We start from the raw sequence: 18,345 nt of genomic DNA, 5'->3' as shown, positions 1-18,345 counted from the left end.
GTTCGGGGAACATCTGAACAGTCTTATTGTTTCCCCTCCAAACCCAAACAGAAGAGAAGTATCAGAACTGGCCTTGAGCAGTTAACCAGCTCCCTTCATCTCATACCCAAAGCCCAGAATTCAGTGGTATTTTTCTGTATTGTTCTGCTCTTTCCCCTTATACAGAGGGAATAATACAGTCATCGGTCAGGATATTGTTGACTTCCTCGACCCGAGGTTTGGTCTTTCCTATCCTCACTCCCATTCCCTCGCCTGGTCAGTGCCTGAGTCATAAAATACAGAATATATATATATACTGGGCCTACTCCCTTCATTGCTTCTTATTGACTTGAGAGCCAGAAATCAATGCCTGGGCCTGGGACCTACTCCCTTCATGGCTTCTCAATTAGCCTAAAGCCAGAAATTGGAGCCCTGACATAGGAGATACTTGGTTCATTGATGGCTTCTTACTGAGTTCCAACTCAGTCCATGTCCGGGTCTAGGAGAGACCTACTTCCTTTATGGCTTTCTACTGAGAAATTGGTGCCCAGGCCTAGGAGATTCTTGGTTCCTTGATGGCTTCTTACTGAGCCCCAACTCAGAATCCCTGCCCAGGTCTAGGAGAGACTTAATTCCTTCATGGCTTCCGACTGAGCCCAAACCCAAAAATTTGTGCCCTGGCATAGGAGAGGCCTGCTCTCTTTGTGGCTTGCCAATTGAGCCTAAACCCAGAATCCTCGCCCAGTCCTAGGAGAGACTTGCTTCCTTTATGGCTTCCTACTACAGCCAAACTGAGAAACTGGTTCCTTGGCCTAGTAGAGACATGGTTCCTTGATGTCATCCTACTGAGTCCTAACCCAGAAGTCTGTGCCCAGGTCTAAGAGAGACATGCTTCCTTTATGCCTTGCTACTAAGCCCAAACCCAAAAATTGGTGCCCTGGCCTAGAGGAAACTCACTCCCTTCATGGCTCCTTGCTGAGCCCAAACCCATAAATTGTAAATGGTGCACTGGCCTAGGAAAGACCTACTCCCTTCATGGCTTATTACTGAGCCCAGACCCATTAATTGGTTCCCTAGGCCTAGGAGATACTTGGTTCCTTGATGGCTTCTTACTGAACCCCAACCCCAAATCTCTGCCCAGGCCTAGCAGAGGCCTGTTTCCTTCTTGGCTTCCTACTGATCCTTAACCCAGAAATTGGTGCCCTGGCCTAGGGGAAACCTACTCCCTTCATGGCTTCTTGGTGAGCTCAGAAACTGGTGATCATGCCCAGGAGAGTTCTGCTTCCTTTGTGGCTTCTATATATAACTTATATAGACAAATACAAATACAAGAGGTCCTCTGCACTCAACCCTGTATCAATATATTAAGGACTTGTATTGCACAAATATACTGAAAAAATGGTCAAGACCCTCTTCAAGGTAAATCCAATAAAGATGAAACCTGCACCCCATTACCATAACCTGATCAAACAGAACCTACCCCTGATAAGTGTATCCCAGGGCTGGAACTAGGGGTAGGCAGAAGAGGCACCTGCCTAGGGCACAACAATAGGGATGCCTTCTGTCATTTCCACCTCCCCCCTAACATCAGTCTCAACTCCCCTCCATCACTCTCCCACCTCTGTCCCCTGTCCTGCCGTCTGCCCACAAAGTTGCAGTTGGGCGTGAGTGCACACGTGGAGGGGGTAGCGGGAGCAGGGTGGCTGGCCGGTGGTGGATCCAATCCTCCAGGGTTGGACCGGGCCAGTGGGACTCTGGGAAAAATCCCAGGGGGCCCCACCATCCCAAACTCCTCTATTGCCACTACTCTACTCTACACTACAACATGACCTGCCCCTTTTTCCCTGGTCAAGGCAGCGAGCAGGAAAAAGGCACGGGCCGGGGCCTCAGGTGTTTTTGCCACTGGCATGGGAGGCTGGGGGCACTGAAGAAGCAGCCCTGGTGGGTCCCGGGCCCCTCCCTGGTCCAACCCTTTATCCTCCCCCTCCTGCTCTGTTCTGTATCTCTCTATACAGCCATTTACCTACCCATGATCTCTCTGTCTAATCATCTGTCAGTCTATCTGTATTCCAGTTTATCTGTATGTTAATTTATCTGTGTGCACACTGGTGAAAATATAAGAAGTGGCCAAAACCTGAGATTATTGCATTTAATTTGTGTAACAACATCCCGATATGTTCATAACACAAGCACTGTAACAATAAATGTACACAAACAACAAAGAATAAAAACAATGTGAGTATCCAATGTTGTGCACTTTGCAATTTGGGAGCTCAGAGTACAGACAGGCAGACAAATAAGGGAGCCTGGAAACAGTGGTTTGGAGATTAAATAATTGTGCAGAACTATATGTCCCGTGCAGGATGCTGGATGAGTGATTTGAATAAATTAGAACATGGGCAGCAAACTAGAAAGTGAGGTTAATAAATACAATGTTTTGAACCTTGGCAGAAATAATATAAATGCAAGTTATACACTAAATGGCAGTGTGTTGGGAGTTTCCTTAACTAAGAAGGATCTGGGGGATTTTGTGGATAACAAGTTGTGCAACTCTAGGCAGTGTCATTCTGTGGGGCTCCTAAAAAAATAAAGTTCTGTCCCTGGTAAGTACATTAGAGGACATTATAGACAAATAGCAGGGGATCTTTTTACCCATAAAGAGGATCACCGCACCAGCCGTTCAGACTAGAGGAAAAGAACTTTAAGTAGAAGCAGAGTAGGGGGTTCTTCACAGTGAGGACAGTGAGGTTGGAGAATGCTCTGCCGGGGGAATGTTGTTATGGCTGATTCTGAGGGGCTTGGATGATTTGTTGGATAATCAGAATATTGTGATACTTAAATCTGCAGTTAGTATACAGTATGAGTGTGTGTGAAAGAGAGTATATATATATATATATAAAAATAAGCCAAAAAGCAATCATCTGGACACATTATTTTGTAAGGGAAACAATATGATACTTCCCATATGCCCATATGTATTGTGTCACACTGTCTGAGAAAAACTCTAGAGGGAAGGTACACACTGTATCTCCCTCATAAAAACAGATGGATTTCTGTTTAAGGTTATCTGGATGTCACTTTATTTCTACTTTGAGAAGTTATTGCTAAGGTTAACTTTTGAGTAAATTTCCAAAATTTCCCAAAATACACAGAGAAGGAATGTTCTGGGTACACAATAAGCTCTACCCTCATACTGTACTGTCTAAGGGAATCTATATGGCACCTCATATGTATAAATACAAATATACAGAGAAAGAATGTTCTGGGCACAAAATAACCTATACCCTGTACTGTCCATATAATGGTAGATGGAGCCTCTTTATAAATATAATATATTGCCCTTGTTACTGTATTGCTGCAACTTTAATTGTATTTGGCCTCTGGCTAGAGAACACATAGCAACATTCTATTGGCCAGTTCTCAGTCACCCATGTTCCAAGTTGGGTGGATATACAGCTTTATCATCAATCACAGTTTGCGGTTATTCTTGAGAAGCTCCTGCCGTAGGGGGAGCACTGACTCCATCCACCCCACGGTCAGTTGTTTGCACTGCTCCCAGCTGTAGTGTGGTTTATAGCCCATGTCCCTCTGGGCTTTGCGGTAGGAGAAGGTAAATGGGGTGTTCATGAGGCGCAGGATATGGCGGGTAAATGGTGGCACAAACTTCACAAGAGGCTTTAACAAGAAACTCATCATTTCTAATAAAAATGCCACAAAGTAAAGAAGGGGAAAGGGCAGAGCCAGCTTGGGCTCCACCCCAAGTCCCAGACCCTTCCCTACAGCATGATTGAGATCTGAGTAGCTAAGGTGGGGAGTGTCATCAGAGATGAAGTAGAAATTTCCTGCCATCTTCTTGGCCCTTTCAGGGTCCCTCATTGCCCGTGAGGCTTGGATATGGGCCCACGCAACATTCCCCACGTACGCAGGGTTGAGAAGAGCTTCCTTCTTGGACAATCGGAGGAAGACGCCACCATTCATTATGGCCTGGTCAAGGTGCAAGAGAAGGAACTGGGAAGTTTCCCCATAGATGTACATAGACCGAAGAGCGCAGGTGATAAGTGTTCCTCCATCTTTAAGGGCCCGGCCATTGGCCCTAAGAACGCTGTTCTCAGCCAGTCTCTTGCTCTGCCCATAGATGAAGCTCAATTCGCTATTGTACACCAGCTTCATCCCCATTAACAACAGGATCCCCTTGCATGTTGGGTCCTACTGCCTCCACACTGCTGGTGTAGACAAAATAGCGCACGTTGTTCTGCACACAGGCCTCCAGGAGGCGCTCTGTCCCTGAAAGAAAGAGAATACAGGCAATTGGGGAGCAAGTATGTATGAGTATGGTATATAGTAAGGACACTCTAGTGCATGCTGCACCCTGATCATATGGTATTGGAGTGTTGGTCACGGGCTGATGTGTACAGAGGTCTGATTGAATGATAGCACACTCTAGTGGCCCAACAGATCAGTCCACCTGCTTTACATTACATGTGGGACCATAGGAACAGAACAAGTGTAACATTCAGGCTATTTAATCAGTTTCCTCACCGGTTACATTAACAGCCAGCAGAAGGTCCTTGCTGATATTTCCCACTGTATCAATAATGGCTGCCGTGTGAATGACCAAGTCCACCCCGCGACAGGACTGGAGCAAATATTCCTCATTCCGAATATCTCCCTGGAGGAGGCTCAGCATTGCCTTCCCTTTGAGTCCTTCAAGGAACACAATAGAAAGAATAATAAAGAGATTTGTGTTGCCCCCAGTAAGGAAAGTAGTAGGAGCCTCATCTACATGAATGACTGGTTATTATAGAGCAGTGATCCCCAACCAGTAGCTCGTGAGCAACATGTTGCTCTCCAACCCCTTGGATGTTGCTCCCAATGGCCTCAAAGCAGGAGCTTATTTTTGAATTCCAGGCTTGGAGGCAAGTTTTGGTTGTATAGAAACCAGCTGCACTGCCAAACAGAGCCTCAATGTAGGTTGACAATTCACACAGGGGCTGCCAAATGGCCAATCACAGCCCTTATTTTGCACCCCAAGAAAATTTTTCATGCTTGTGTTGCTCCCCAACTCCTTTTACGTTTGAATGTTGCTCACGGGTTCAAAAGGTTGGGGGATCCCTGTTATAGAGTCACATGTTTCTATTGGGATCTATTTACTGAATGATATGAGTCTCTCCTACGTGAACTTTCTAACAGTGGGAATAACTGGTTATTGGGCCCCTAAACGTTGGGAAGAATGTGTATTAAAGTTGCTTATTAGTCCCACAAAGCTCTCTTTAGTTCCTGGGCCTCCTAAGGCTTTATAAACCAGGAGGAAATTTCATTTAAAGTACAGAGAAATGCCTTTACTCAGTGCCTAGAAATAGGCAGTTATGGTACCTGGAGTCTGATCAGAATACAGAACAGTGAGCAAAGTATCAGGGTTCACCATAGGGGGGAGCAATAGCAGAACAAGGTGGGGGGGGCAAAATGGGGCCCTAGCTGAGCCCTTAGGGTCAACATATGAGTTGTATAAATTCTTATTATTATTATTACTATAAATATTATTACTATTACAAGGAACACAGAACGTTTTTTTTACTGCATATAATTTTACATTATTCTTGGGGGATTATAAATAGAAACTGGAACTGCATTTATTTTGCTCAGGGCTCTGAGTGAATTTCACATCTAACTGGCCAATATCAATACTGGGCTTGTATTTATTCTACTAGACTCCTAATGCAGGGATAAGTAGGCGCAGGGCAGTATATATACAGTATATGTTCCTGTGGTTTCAGGGTTTGTTTTCTCTATAGTTACATTCTGCTTTGAGATAAAAAGACTGGTTTGTATCTTAGCAGCTGAAGATGAACAAAAAAAGATTACACTCAACAATCCCTTTGCCCCAGTGTAACCTAACTGTTTGCTAGTTGATCATTTGTGAAGCATCCACCACCCCTCCTGGGAGTCTGTTCCCTGTATCTATCCCTTTATATGTAAAGTATCACTTCCTTATGTTCCCTTTCACTCTCCTGTCTTATTATTTTACGGATTTATTCCCAGCACCCCTGCTAGGAGTCTGTTCCCTGTATCTACTCCCCTTTCTGTAAAGTAGCACTTCCTTATGTTCCCTTTCACTCTCACCCTCCTATTCCTTTACTGTATTAGTCCCACCACCCCTGCTGGAAGACTGTTCCCTGTATTTATTCTGCAGCACCCTGTATTATTTCTACCATCTCTGCTAGAAAGTTGTTCCCTGTTCCTTTTACTTTATCTAATAAAAGTCATTGCAGTTCCTTTTGGAACTGGATGCCGTATATGCCAAACCTTAAAGGGATTCTGTCATGGGGAAAAAAATGTTTTCAAAATGAAACAGTTAATAGTGCTGCTCCAGCAGAATTCTGCACTGAAATCCATTTCTCAAAAGAGCAAACAGATTTTTTTATATTCAATTTTGAAATCTGACATGGGGTTAGACAGCTGCCCCAAGTCATGTGACTTATGCTCTGATAAACTTCAATCACTCTTTACTGCTGTACTGCAAGTTAGAGTGATATCACCCCCCTCCCTTTTCCCCCCCAGCAGCCAAACAAAAGAACAACGGGAAGGTAACCAGATAGCAGCTGCCTAAAGGTGGCCATACATGGAGAGATCCGCTCGTTTGGCGATGTCGCCAAACGAGCGGATCTCCCTCTGATATGCCCACCTTGAGGTGGGCAATATCGGGCTGATCCGATCGTGGGCCCTAGGGCCCAATGATCGGATCCTAACGATGCCTAACGGGTGGTCGGATCGCGGGACTGCATCAACGAACAGATTCAGCCGCGATCCGACGGGATTTTTAGTCCCTTCCGATCGAGATCTGGCTGACTTTCGGCCAGATCTCGATCGGGGAAGCCCGTCGGGGGGTCCCATACACGGGCCAATGAGCTGCCGACTCGGTCTGTCGGCAGCTTTTATCGGCCCGTGTATGGCCACCTTAACACAAGATAACAGCTGCCTGGTAGATCTAAGAACAGCACTCAATGATAAAAACCCATGTCTCACTGAGACACATTCAGTTACATTGAGAAGGAAAAACAGCAGCCTGCCAGAAAGCATTTCTCTCCTAAAGTGCAGGCACAAGTCACATGACTGGGGGCAGCTGGGAAATTGACAAAATGTCTAGCCCCATGTCAGATTTCAAAATTGAATATAAAAAAATCTGTTTGCTCTTTTGAGAAATGGATTTCAGTGCAGAATTCTGGAATAGTACTATTAACTGATGCATTTTGAAAAAAACATGTTTTCCGATGACAGGATCCCTTTAAGTGCCTGGCTCTGTTTATCTCAGGGGCTGGTGCAGGTTTATGGAGTGTAGAATCTGCTCTTATGATTCTTCCCCATTCTTCCCTTTGTGGTTATTATAGGGTCAAATCTGGGGGGTTATCTCTAGTTAAAGGGGTTGTTTGCCTTTAAATTAACTGTACGTATGATATAGAGGGGAATATTCTGAGACAATTCGCAATTGGTTTTCAGTTTTTTATTATTTGTGGTTTTTGAATTATTTAACTTTTTATTCAGCAGCGCTCCAGTTTGCAATTTCAGCCATCTGGATGCTAGGGTCCTAATTACCCTAGCAAGCACGCATTGATTTGAATAATATTCTGGAATATGAATAGGAGAGGCCTGAATACAAAGATGAGTAATATAAAGTATCAATAACAATACATTTGTAGCCTTACAGAGCATTTGTTTTTAGGTGGGATCAGTGACCCCCATTTGAAATCTGGAAAGAGTCAGAAAAAGAAGGCAAATTATTCAATAAAAATAAAAAATTAAGACAAAATGAAAGTTGCTTATAATTAGCCATTCTATAACTTAATTAAAGTAACTTAAAAGTGACCCAGCCCTTTAATTCAATAAAGCCCTAACCTCCACCTGCAATGGGAGCTGGGGGCAGCCCAATGTGTTGCAGTGGTGCCTCTTATACAAAGTGTGGTATAGTGTGAAGCAGCTGGATGCCCATGTTTAAACCAGCAGCCGTCTATCCAATGCCAAGTGAGTGGTACTCACTGTCACAGGTGCCAAGCAAGTCGCTGCTGAACTCTTTATCCAATAGCCGAATCTCTGCCAGGTCCCCCTCTTCCTCCAGCAAAAGCTGCACAATCCTGTGACCCAGGAACCCATTGGCCCCTGTGATGAGGCAGCGAATCCCAGCCAAGGAGCCGGCCATTGCACCAGTAATGCAGATGCCCCAGGTTGGCACAGAGATTCTCTGATATTGGGGTATTGGCACAGTCCAAATGGGAAGAGAACTTGGAAGCGAGTACCAGGGATCTGAGCATGAGGGGCTTCCTATATTCCGCACATTTCCCTACACCCTCCCCCCATGCTCCATATCTGCTGCTTTATGTTTTGTGTTTTGAAGGCCTTTTTGAGGGTCAGTGAGTCCTTGAATCAGACACTGAGATAAATTCCTTCCCACTAAAAAGTTAAATGTTTTATACCAATCTGCCCTTGAACTTATAGCAGTGAGCAAACCTGGTGGTCCCTCTTAGCCCCCCCCCAGGCCCCAACTCATGTCCCCCTGCATTTTGGATGAAACCCCATAAGCACAAAGCACAAGATAAACTGCCGTGCGTATAATCACAAAATATTCACGTGTTTTGTTATTCTTGGAGCTAAACAGAGAAACTGAAGCTCCTCCATAAGTGGGCCTTATGGGTTTAATTTCCAGTTAACACCCTATGTTGTGACTGTTTTGTTAGTGGAAGTCCATTATCCAGTTATCTACCTTGAAATGACAAACCTCATAGGAGCTTCGGTTTCCCAGTTTAGCTCCAGAAATTTAAAAAATGTATTTCTCTCTAGTGTTGCACAAGGGCGGATACTGTCCCTAAAAAGATAGTCACAAGAGCTATTCATTGCACTCATGTTGCACATAAGGGGGTTGAGTGGCAACTCGGCCACTTTGCAGTTTACGGGTTGGTGTTTATAAGCACCCTCCTGGCCAATTTGTTCTTCAGCAGCCACAAATCCAGAGCTGTGCATCAGTAACAGCAGGAGAAACCCAAACAGGATTTAGACAGGGACCAGAAACCTAAAATGGGCCGGAGCAGGGCACCAGCAGCAAGAGGCTTCTGGGTAAGGGTGGCACATAGGCAGGACATGTCCAGATAAGCTGGAGAACAAGGAAGATGATCAGGACAGACACAACTAAACCCTGGCACCTGGCCCAGGCACATGGCAGCCCTAAGACATGGCCATCTGGGTCAGTTCCAGCCCTTTGACCCATTTAGCTCGGTATCTTGAGCAGCCATAATCTTAGTGTTGCTCAGTGAAAACTGGGTGGCAGTGGTGCAGGCTGGGCATGCTCATTGCTTGAGAGCACACTCTCACTCTCTTGCATATAACCAATCAGAATTTTTCTCTCCACTGCACTGATCAAACCTGATTGGTTGTTCTGGCAATGTGCCCATTGTGCCATGTTCCAGCAAGGGAGCCCAGTATATTAGGATAGGGGCACTAGGAGTTGGCTCTTTGTCACCTCTTGCATCACTGCTCATTATATTTGCATTGGAGAAACTTGTTTCCGACTCATTTGAACGCAAGCTCCTTGGTACAAGAACTCATCCCTGCACTCTCAGAGGGTTCAGCCCTTGCACTTTACACAGCTCAATAGAAACTCACCATTGTCCTTGAGCGGGTGACAAACATTTTTCTTGCTGCTGAGGGTCTTGTCCTTGTGTCTGGAGATAAAGGGGGAAATAAAGGAGGATAAGGGAAGGCTGCAGTCTCAGGCTGAAATCAACTGCCACATTGTGCAATATCCCTTCTGGCTGGGCTCAGCCTGACACTCACATCTGTGTATCTACCCCCCCCCCACCAGCGTTACTATTCATTTATATATCTGTATATATCAGTTATTGGGGTCGTGCCCCCAGTGTCAGTTACTGCTCAGTGACCCCTCCCAGTCACACAAGGACATTCACACAGTGTTTGATGTGGAATAAAAATAAGGTTTCATTTCAGTTGAGCAGCACGAGTTTTATTTGCAGGTTGGTACCCGGGGCAGCATTGGCCCCTCTGATCCCTCCAAACAGCAATGGTGCCAGATCCCGGCCCTACAGTTTAGCCACATGAATGAGGTTCCGGTTGACTTCGGAGACGTTCCGGCAGCCTGGGAGAGAGAAACAAGTTTAACATGGTGGGAATCCAGGGGACACTCACTGGGTATGGATACTGGGAAATTATATGTAGTTAAAGGGCGGGGAGTGGGTGATAATGCACACATGCCTGGGCAGGGATTTCACTCAGGAAAAGTAAGACCTGGGATTTATTGGGTCAGTTTCCCACTGGACTTATAGTGAAGTCACCACCCCATGAATAATGCAACTGGTACCGCAGGACATTCCATGCAGGGGCGGTGCCCCAATCTGAGGTTCTGATCTAGGGGGTCATCTAGCTACAGGGGGCTCAATTCTGCCACCACATATGACAGAAGTGTCTGTACTGGGTCTTCTCCTTAGGGGATTGCAACACAATAGGAAGGCTATGGGATTATATTAAGGGAGGCCTGACAGTGTGTGAGACAATGGCACTTTAATCAAGACTGGAAGCTAAAGCTTAATCCCAAAGTCATATTTACCTGACAATGTTTCACAAAGGAAAGTATTTGGCCCCTTTTTATGGTACTGCGCTTATTGCTTTTAACCCCATTCAGCTCAGTTCTGCCCTTGGCCTCATTGAGTCCTATCACTGCCCACAAACTCTTCTCTGTTCCCCAGTCCTGCCTCGCCTTGTGTTTGGGGTACTGTCACCCTATCAGTATCAATGATTAGCCCCCTAGTGTCAGTGATTTACTGCATTACCCGCTTGCTTCATGCATTATATAAAGCACTTCCATGGGGCCCCAGAGCAAATTGGCAGTATTATAAAGGGGCAGGCCCGGACTGGCAATCTGTGGGTTCTAGCAAATGCCAGAGGGGCTGCTATAAGGTGCCATAAAAAGTCAGTATTTAGTGGGCTGGTGGGGGCTTTTTGGGCCTCTGTGTGGTGGGCTGATTGGGCCTCTGTGTACCTGAAATGCCAGGGCCTATTTTAATTCTCAGTCCGAACCTGTAAAAGGGCATTTACCTGAGAGGGCCATGGAGAGCCGGAATTCGTCTGTGAGTATCTGCAGGATTCCCTTCACTCCTTCTTCTCCCTGAGACAGACAGGAGAATGGGAAGTTACAGTAACTGTATCAGTTCAAATTCACTTTGTGTTGCACCTTCTGGGCACTTTCCTTGTGCCCTTCTCAGTGTTCTCTTTATAAGACTCTTCAGTGCTCCCACCAAAGTCCTGACACCCCAGTACCACACCTTGTAGGTGAGACCCCAGACAATGGGGCGTCCCAGGAACACGCACTTGGCACCCAGAGCGATCGCTTTCAGAACGTCACTTCCTGTTCGTATCCCACCATCTAAGTAGACTTCTATCCGGCCTTGCACCACTTCCGCGATTTCTGACAGGGCATCAATCTGGGGGCACAAGGGGGGGGTTGTAAATGAAATTAATATCAGCCAATTTCAAAGTACAAACAACCTACAGTCACCTGGGGCCAGTGGAGACAAGGCAAGGGGGATACAGCCCCCCATGTAGTAGGTGCATCAGTCATAACCCACCTGCAACCCCCCAACTGCAAATCCCGCATATCTGTTACACAATATCATATGTCCCTTGTTCTTTTAGACACATTTTACCACAAAGGACCCCTGTGATGCTGGAGTCCAAAGCAAAATGGCATCTCTGTGTTCCACCATTGGCATTACGCACCGTGGCGAGCTCTCCATCCAGTTGGCGCCCTCCATGGTTGGAGACAATGATCCCCTGGACACCGTACACCACTGCTAACTCCGCGTCCTCCTTGGTTAGGATTCCCTTGATGACGATTGGTAGCTTAGTCACACTGCGCAGCCAGCAAATGTCCTTCCAGCTTACTGATGGGTCCAGGGTATTGACTGGGACACCATAGTTATCGGGGCCACTGTGTCCCTAGGGGTGTGCAGGAAGAACACATTCAGTAGGCAGGTGGCATGGAGAATGATTCTCGCAGATGGCAGAACCAACAGGGGCCATTGTGCTTTGTGGCCCTACAGTTAAGTTGGTTTTTATGGGCGCATCCCAGCTGGACCAACTTAATGAGAAAACTATACCCCCAAAATGAATACTTAAGCAACAGATTGTTTAATTAAGTTAATTAAAGTTGATTAAATTTAAATTAAATTTAAAATAAGTGACATATTAAAGAATCTTATCAAACTGGAATATATATTTAAGTAAATATTGCCATTTTACATCTCTTGCCTTGAACCACTATTTTGTGATGGTCTATGTGTTGCCTCAGAGATCACCTGACCAGAAATACTACAGCTCTAACTGTAACAGGAAGAAGTGTGGAAGCAAAAGACACAACTCTGTGTGTTAATTGGCTGATGTGACCTAACATGTATGGTTTGTTTGTGTGCACAGTGAATCATAGGATCCCAGGGGGTGGCCCTTATTTTTTAAAATGGCAATTTTCTATTTATGATTACCCAATGGCACATACTACAAAAAAAAGTATATTATTATGAAAATGGTTTATTTACACGAAGCAGGGTTTTACATATGAGTTGTCAAAGTTCCACCCCGTATCATTGTATGTTCCATTCAGCTTAAGCACAATTACACCAGAATGCTGGGTAAAAACACTGTATTATGGATAAAAACAGAGTGAATTGGGGTACCTCAAACACTCCCTCAAAGTTCTTGACCTTGAGGTGCGGTGGAAGGCGGAAGTTATTGCGGATGTCGGTTCTTCGCTTGCCCGTGTAGGGCACATCCACCGTTAGAACCAAAGCCTTGAAGCCCAGGGCCTCCACTCGACGGATGAGCTGCTCGGACAACTTACGGTCCCGGTATACGTAGAGCTGGAACCAACGCAGTCCTTCTGGGGCAGCCTGGGAAATTTCTTCCACAGAGCAGGTGGCGTAGGTACTGGCCACATACAGGAGGTTCAGAGCTTCAGCCGCTATAGGAGACACAAGTAAACATCAGCTACGGGCAAAATGTGGGCCCCTCAGAAAGCACAGGTGCCATGGATCAAGGACAACAATAACACTGGGGTTCCTGAACCCCCAAGCACACAAGATATAGGAAGATGTTCAAGGAATGAGTCAATGTGATGCTCACTCCCCTTCAGGTGAACAGAGGTAGTGACAAGCCACTGGTACTAATAGGGCCACTCCTGTTAACTCCTACTCAATATGCAAATATACTGATATAGAACCTACCTGTCTGTGCTGGGTGGGAGGTGTTTCTTCTGCTATCCCCTCCCCACTAAGCAAACAGCCAGACACTGAGCTGTCATCATTGTTGGGTGAGTTGAACCTTTGGGAAGGGGTGCTACAGGTAGGGTTGCCACCTGGCCGGTATTTTACCGGCCTGGCCGTTAAAAATGATGGTTGATCCCAATGTTATTAATAGGGAAAAAAGATAAATATAGAGGAAGGCCGGTATTTTTTTCCAGAAAAGGTGGCAACCCTAGCTACAGGGCTAAACTGGGCAAGTAGTGAGTAAACACTTGAGTAGTGAGTAAACACTGTGAGTAGTGAGTAAATACTGTAAGAAGTGAGTAAATACTGTGAGTATTGAGTAAATACTGTGAGTAGTGAGTAAATATTGTGAGTAGTGCATAAACACTGTGAGTAGTGAGTAAATACTGTGAGTGTACCAGGGAGTAAATTCTCCCATGCAATAATATTCTCTCTGTATTCCCTGTCCTCACCACCGGGGGTGCCAGTACCTCTAGCCGTGCTCATCTCGCCATCGGGCCAGGCCAGGCAGTGGAATGCCGTGGGGGCAATACCAATAGGGCAGCTGATCTCTTCCCCTAACACTGTGGTCTTTGTGTCCATTACTGAGACATCACGGAGCATCCGGGGCCTCAGGCGGATCCTGTAAGGAAAAGCAGTTGCAATTGGTCAAATTCCCAAAGAGTAATGTGTAGAAAGGGCCTAAACATTTAATTGGTTAATTGTCAGCGCGAGATCAGTGGGGGTCAGTAGGAGATCTGTCAGGGGCCCAGTGAGGAGCACACAGAGACCCAGTGGGCAGGGTTTAAAGAGGGAGTAAAGGTGCCGACCCTATGTACAAAGTGGCAGCAGGGTTGACCTCAGCTCACAGCTGATTGGCTGGAGGAGGGCCCCAGGTTACCTTCTGAATGCCTGCAGGTTATCATCCCTTGTACAGCATTCATCCGCACCGGCTGCGTAATATTCCCACGTGGCTTTGGGCAGGTTCTCCTTGGCGTAGGCCTCAAAGTCTGCCAGGCAAATAAGGGACATCTCTGCGTCCCCAAGCACAGGCCTGCTGTGATCAGAAAGCTGTGTTATAAGGGTCTTATATACAGGGGCCGACAGGTATTATATAGAGGGACACAGTTCTACTATACAATGACCAATAAACAGCTGGGTTATATGCGCTACATACAGTGACCAATTATTAACAACCAACCAGCAGCTGAGTGTTATAGACAGTGAGCGATTTGGACATACAGTGACCAATAGAGAGAGAAACGTTATGCAAGGAAGGGGGGGTCTGACAGACAGTGACCAACTGAAGCTGTACTAAACAGGACAATGACCAATCAAAAGCCTCATTATACAGAATGACAGGACTAACCTGCATATAGAGAGAGAACCTTCGAAATGCTGGGATGGACCAACCGACATGTTTTACAGGGAAATGGGTCTCAATATGCAGATTGGAAAAAAGAACTGAAAACCAAAGAATAAGGTTCTGACCTAGAGTGAAGAGTAGGAAGGTTGTTATATAGAGAGAGTAGGGCAGGTGGGGGTTATATAGAGAGTAGGGGGAGGCAAAGTGGCCAGAGAGTTAGAGGGTTTATACAGGCACATGAACAGCACCTGGGACTGCTATACACAAGTGCTGGAATGATATAATGAGAAACCCACTGAGGGTGCACATAACAACTATCATATATGTAATTCTTATAACTACAGTAAGTAACAAGACTTGATTCATTATCCACCAGGGCTGGAACTAGGGGTAGTAGGCAGAATAGACACATTCCTAGGGCGCAAAACTGGGGGGGGGGCTGGCACTTACCTTATCTGCCTCCTACCCCTAGGCCGGTCCCCTCTCACTTCTCAGCCTGGCCTTGAGGGACTGAGCACTTGCGGCTATTCACACGTGTGTGCATGCATCTATTTGGCACCACAACCAGCCAGGTTGCCTAGGGCAGTGATCCCCAACCAGTCACTCACGAGTAACATGTTGCTCCCCAACCCCTTGGATGTTGCTCCCAGTGGCCTCAAAGCAGGTGCTTATTTTTGAATTCCAGACTTGGAGGTAAGTTTTATTGCATTAAAACCAGGTGTACTGCCAAACAGAGCCTCAATGTACGGTAGGTTGAGAATCCATTCTAGTGTTGCTCGCCAACTCCTTTAACTTGTGAATGTTGCTCGTGGGGTGTAAAGGTTGGGGATCCCTGGCCTAGAGTAACTATCCACACAGGAATCTGAACCCACTATATTCTACAGAGCAAATAGAGCCCTATTTTGTCATGAATGGCAGCCCGAATGGCTACGCAGCAGAATATTCCTATAAAGCAGTGTTGACCAACAGGCCTCCAGTCAGACAGCGCTGATTTAAACTATAGTGGTGTTTCTGGTGCAAGGCCCCTAGCTATACCAAAACAAGGCAAGGGATATCAGACAAGTGATTTCCTATTGATACGGCAGTTGGGTACAGTGTAACACTGGGGATAAGTCAGGAATATTAGACAAGTTATTTCTCATTGATACGGCAGTTGGATACAGTGTAACACTGAGGGACAGAGAGGGTCTGGGACAGCTCAGGCTGACAAATAACCCTGTGCCACATAAAGAATCTTCTGACAAACCTTGCGGAATGCATGTAGACCAATTTTAGAGATAAAATCTAATTTAGGGACATTCAACGCTTGACCCACCCTCCCTGTGATCTACAGCTTCCAGTGACCCTTTCATGGACTTTATGGGGCATGGGAGTTGCAGTTTAACAAGAGCCGAAGGCTGGATTTGGTTAATCCCTGATAGAATGAAAACTCGGTTTTACATAAAATGATTTTATGTTTTCTGTGGTCCCACCGGTTCATAAAGCATAATCCATTTACATTTCCCAGATTTTATATAATTTCTTCTGGTCCCCTGAACAATGCTAAATGGGGGGGCGGGTCTAATATATATACAGAAACATCATATGTCATCAACTGTTCCTCTGCCAATAGGTCCCTGTGATGCTTTGGCCCTGTTAATAAGTGATTGTATCAGGCAGACAGAAAGTGCCAGTTTGTCCCCCTGCCACATGCCCAGGCCTTTGCCCCTGGATTAGATAAACTCCTGATCTGTCGCACACCCCCAGATAATTTGGACAGCAAAACTCACCTGATTCCGGCCCAATATCCAGGGAAAGTTATAACAAGGGCAGGTTGCCTGCGCCCCCTCTAGATCCAAAGTACAGAGCCGCACACCTCAGGGCTCTCAGACTCCTGTTACGGGGCCACTCTGGGCTCCTGCTGTGTTTTCTCTTTATTAACATGAACAAACATCCCATAAAGGATTAACCCTGCTCTGACCTCGGGCATTGTGTAAGGGCAGCACAATGTGGGCAGGGAGAGAGGGAGGTTGGGAGTTAACCCCTGCACTGCTGCAGGGCACAGTTAAACCCCTTATTCCAGGGTCAGTAAAAGCAAAAGCCCAATTGGCCCCATGCACATTCAGCTGTATTTGTGTGGATTCAGTGTTATGAGAGCGAATCAGGCTCCTGGGTAGCCCATGTCCATTGTGTCCCGGGAGGTGTCCCCCCTGGAGGTGTGCAGGGTGAACTCTGACCCCTGTGCTACTGAAACAATTGCATTCTAGACTTCTAACCAGCTATTTGCTGCACACACTGAGCCACGTGCCCTATGGCAGCTCCCGCAAGTACACATCAGCTACATATTGAAGCCACCACAGTTACCCTTCTCTAGGGCAGATATATAGGGCATGTCTAATAAATGCCAGTTCCTGGGCTACACCCACTGGCAACTCAATACTCCCCCCCGTGCATTTTCTATCTCTCCCTGTACCAAACCTTTGCATTTGTTGTCTTATTTGCAGTGGCATAACTACAAAGCTTTCAGACCCCACGGCTGTTTGGGGCTGGGTCTGCATCTTCCACTAGTTGCCACTGGTTGCCACTGGTTGCAACCTGGCCGGTATTTTACTGGCCTGGACAGTAAAAATGTTGCTTAATGCTAATGTTATTTATAGGGAAAAACCATAAAAATATAGGAAGGCCAGTATTTTTTCCAGAAAAGGTGGCAACTCTACCCACCAAACATTCAAAATCATGGAGCAATCGTGATTATTTTTGCATTGTTGGTTGCCTTAGGGATGCCACCTGGCAGGCTGCCATATTAATTATGGGTTGTCTGAATGTTTGTTTGTATACACCTGACGAAGATCCCTGTGGGGGATCGAAACGTTGAGCCACAATAAACATCTTTTTTTGTTTTTGCAACTTTAAAAAACTTGTGAGTGTCGATACTTTCTACTTTTGCATTTATCCCAAATTGGCAGGCACCCAGGTACTTTCACCTGTAAACGGTGTGCACCTTCAGAATGTATATATATATATATATATATATATATATATATATATATATATATATATATATATATATATATATATATATATATATATATATATATATATATATAAAGGCCAGAATTTTTTTCCAGAAAAGATGGCAACCCCATGCATGACCTTTGATTTTACCCAGAGCAGTGGGTCTTTGGTCTATGGGAAGAGCCCTGTCCCAAAAAACAAACATATTTCACATACACTCGGGGTTCTGGTTGCTCTGAAAAAGCAAAAAAGAGACCGTTCAAGCTAACCGATTTTTCGTCCCTTTGCCAGGTACTCAGTCTTCAGTGTCCCCACTGTATCCAATGACAAAACTCAACATAGATGGCACTTCTGGATCAAATCCAAAATGATCCCGAAACGCGTTAGGTCTTTGTCCAGCAACCTGCTATAATAAATTCTGTCCAGAAGTGCTGTCTATGTTGAGTTTTGTCATTGGTTGCTCTGATATCCTTCTCCCTCTCTAAGCTAATCCAGTCACAGGCCTCTGCTCTTGTAATTGGGGCTTTCAGGTAAAGGGTAACTGACCCTTCTGTGTGTCTGACCCCCCCCACTCACCTGCAGTCCTGTGTATCCCCCATGCTGTGTGGGGAGAGATAAAGCAGAAGTGTGTGGGGGCCCTTTGGCTGCAAGAGTGAAGCCACAGCAAGAACTAAATTCCTCAGAGGGACAGGAGGGCAGAACTGAGCAAGT

General features: G+C 45.8%; 1 protein-coding gene and 1 pseudogene across 6 annotated transcripts; both read right to left on the bottom strand.

Moving 5' to 3' along the window:
- Nucleotides 1-3,275: 3,275 nt before the first annotated feature.
- Nucleotides 3,276-8,505, bottom strand: LOC108709295 (annotated as a pseudogene).
- A 1,458-nt stretch (nucleotides 8,506-9,963) lies between these two features.
- Nucleotides 9,964-18,345, bottom strand: hao2.S (hydroxyacid oxidase 2 (long chain) S homeolog). 6 transcript variants are annotated; one of them, XM_041583135.1, is made up of 9 exons: nucleotides 18,211-18,307; nucleotides 14,644-14,765; nucleotides 14,176-14,331; nucleotides 13,766-13,917; nucleotides 12,708-12,991; nucleotides 11,755-11,973; nucleotides 11,301-11,459; nucleotides 11,074-11,143; nucleotides 9,970-10,117 (listed from the first exon to the last, which is right to left on the bottom strand). In XM_041583135.1, exons 2-9 carry the CDS (start codon nucleotides 14,691-14,693, stop codon nucleotides 10,062-10,064), a joined length of 1,146 nt encoding a protein of 381 aa, XP_041439069.1. In that variant the 5' UTR covers nucleotides 14,694-14,765; nucleotides 18,211-18,307; the 3' UTR covers nucleotides 9,970-10,061.

The sequence above is a fragment of the Xenopus laevis genome, chromosome 2S (assembly GCF_017654675.1).
Source record: "Xenopus laevis strain J_2021 chromosome 2S, Xenopus_laevis_v10.1, whole genome shotgun sequence".
NCBI lineage: Eukaryota > Metazoa > Chordata > Amphibia > Anura > Pipidae > Xenopus > Xenopus laevis.
Note: the sequence above shows the minus strand (reverse complement) of the source record. Positions and strands in the feature narration are given on the sequence as shown.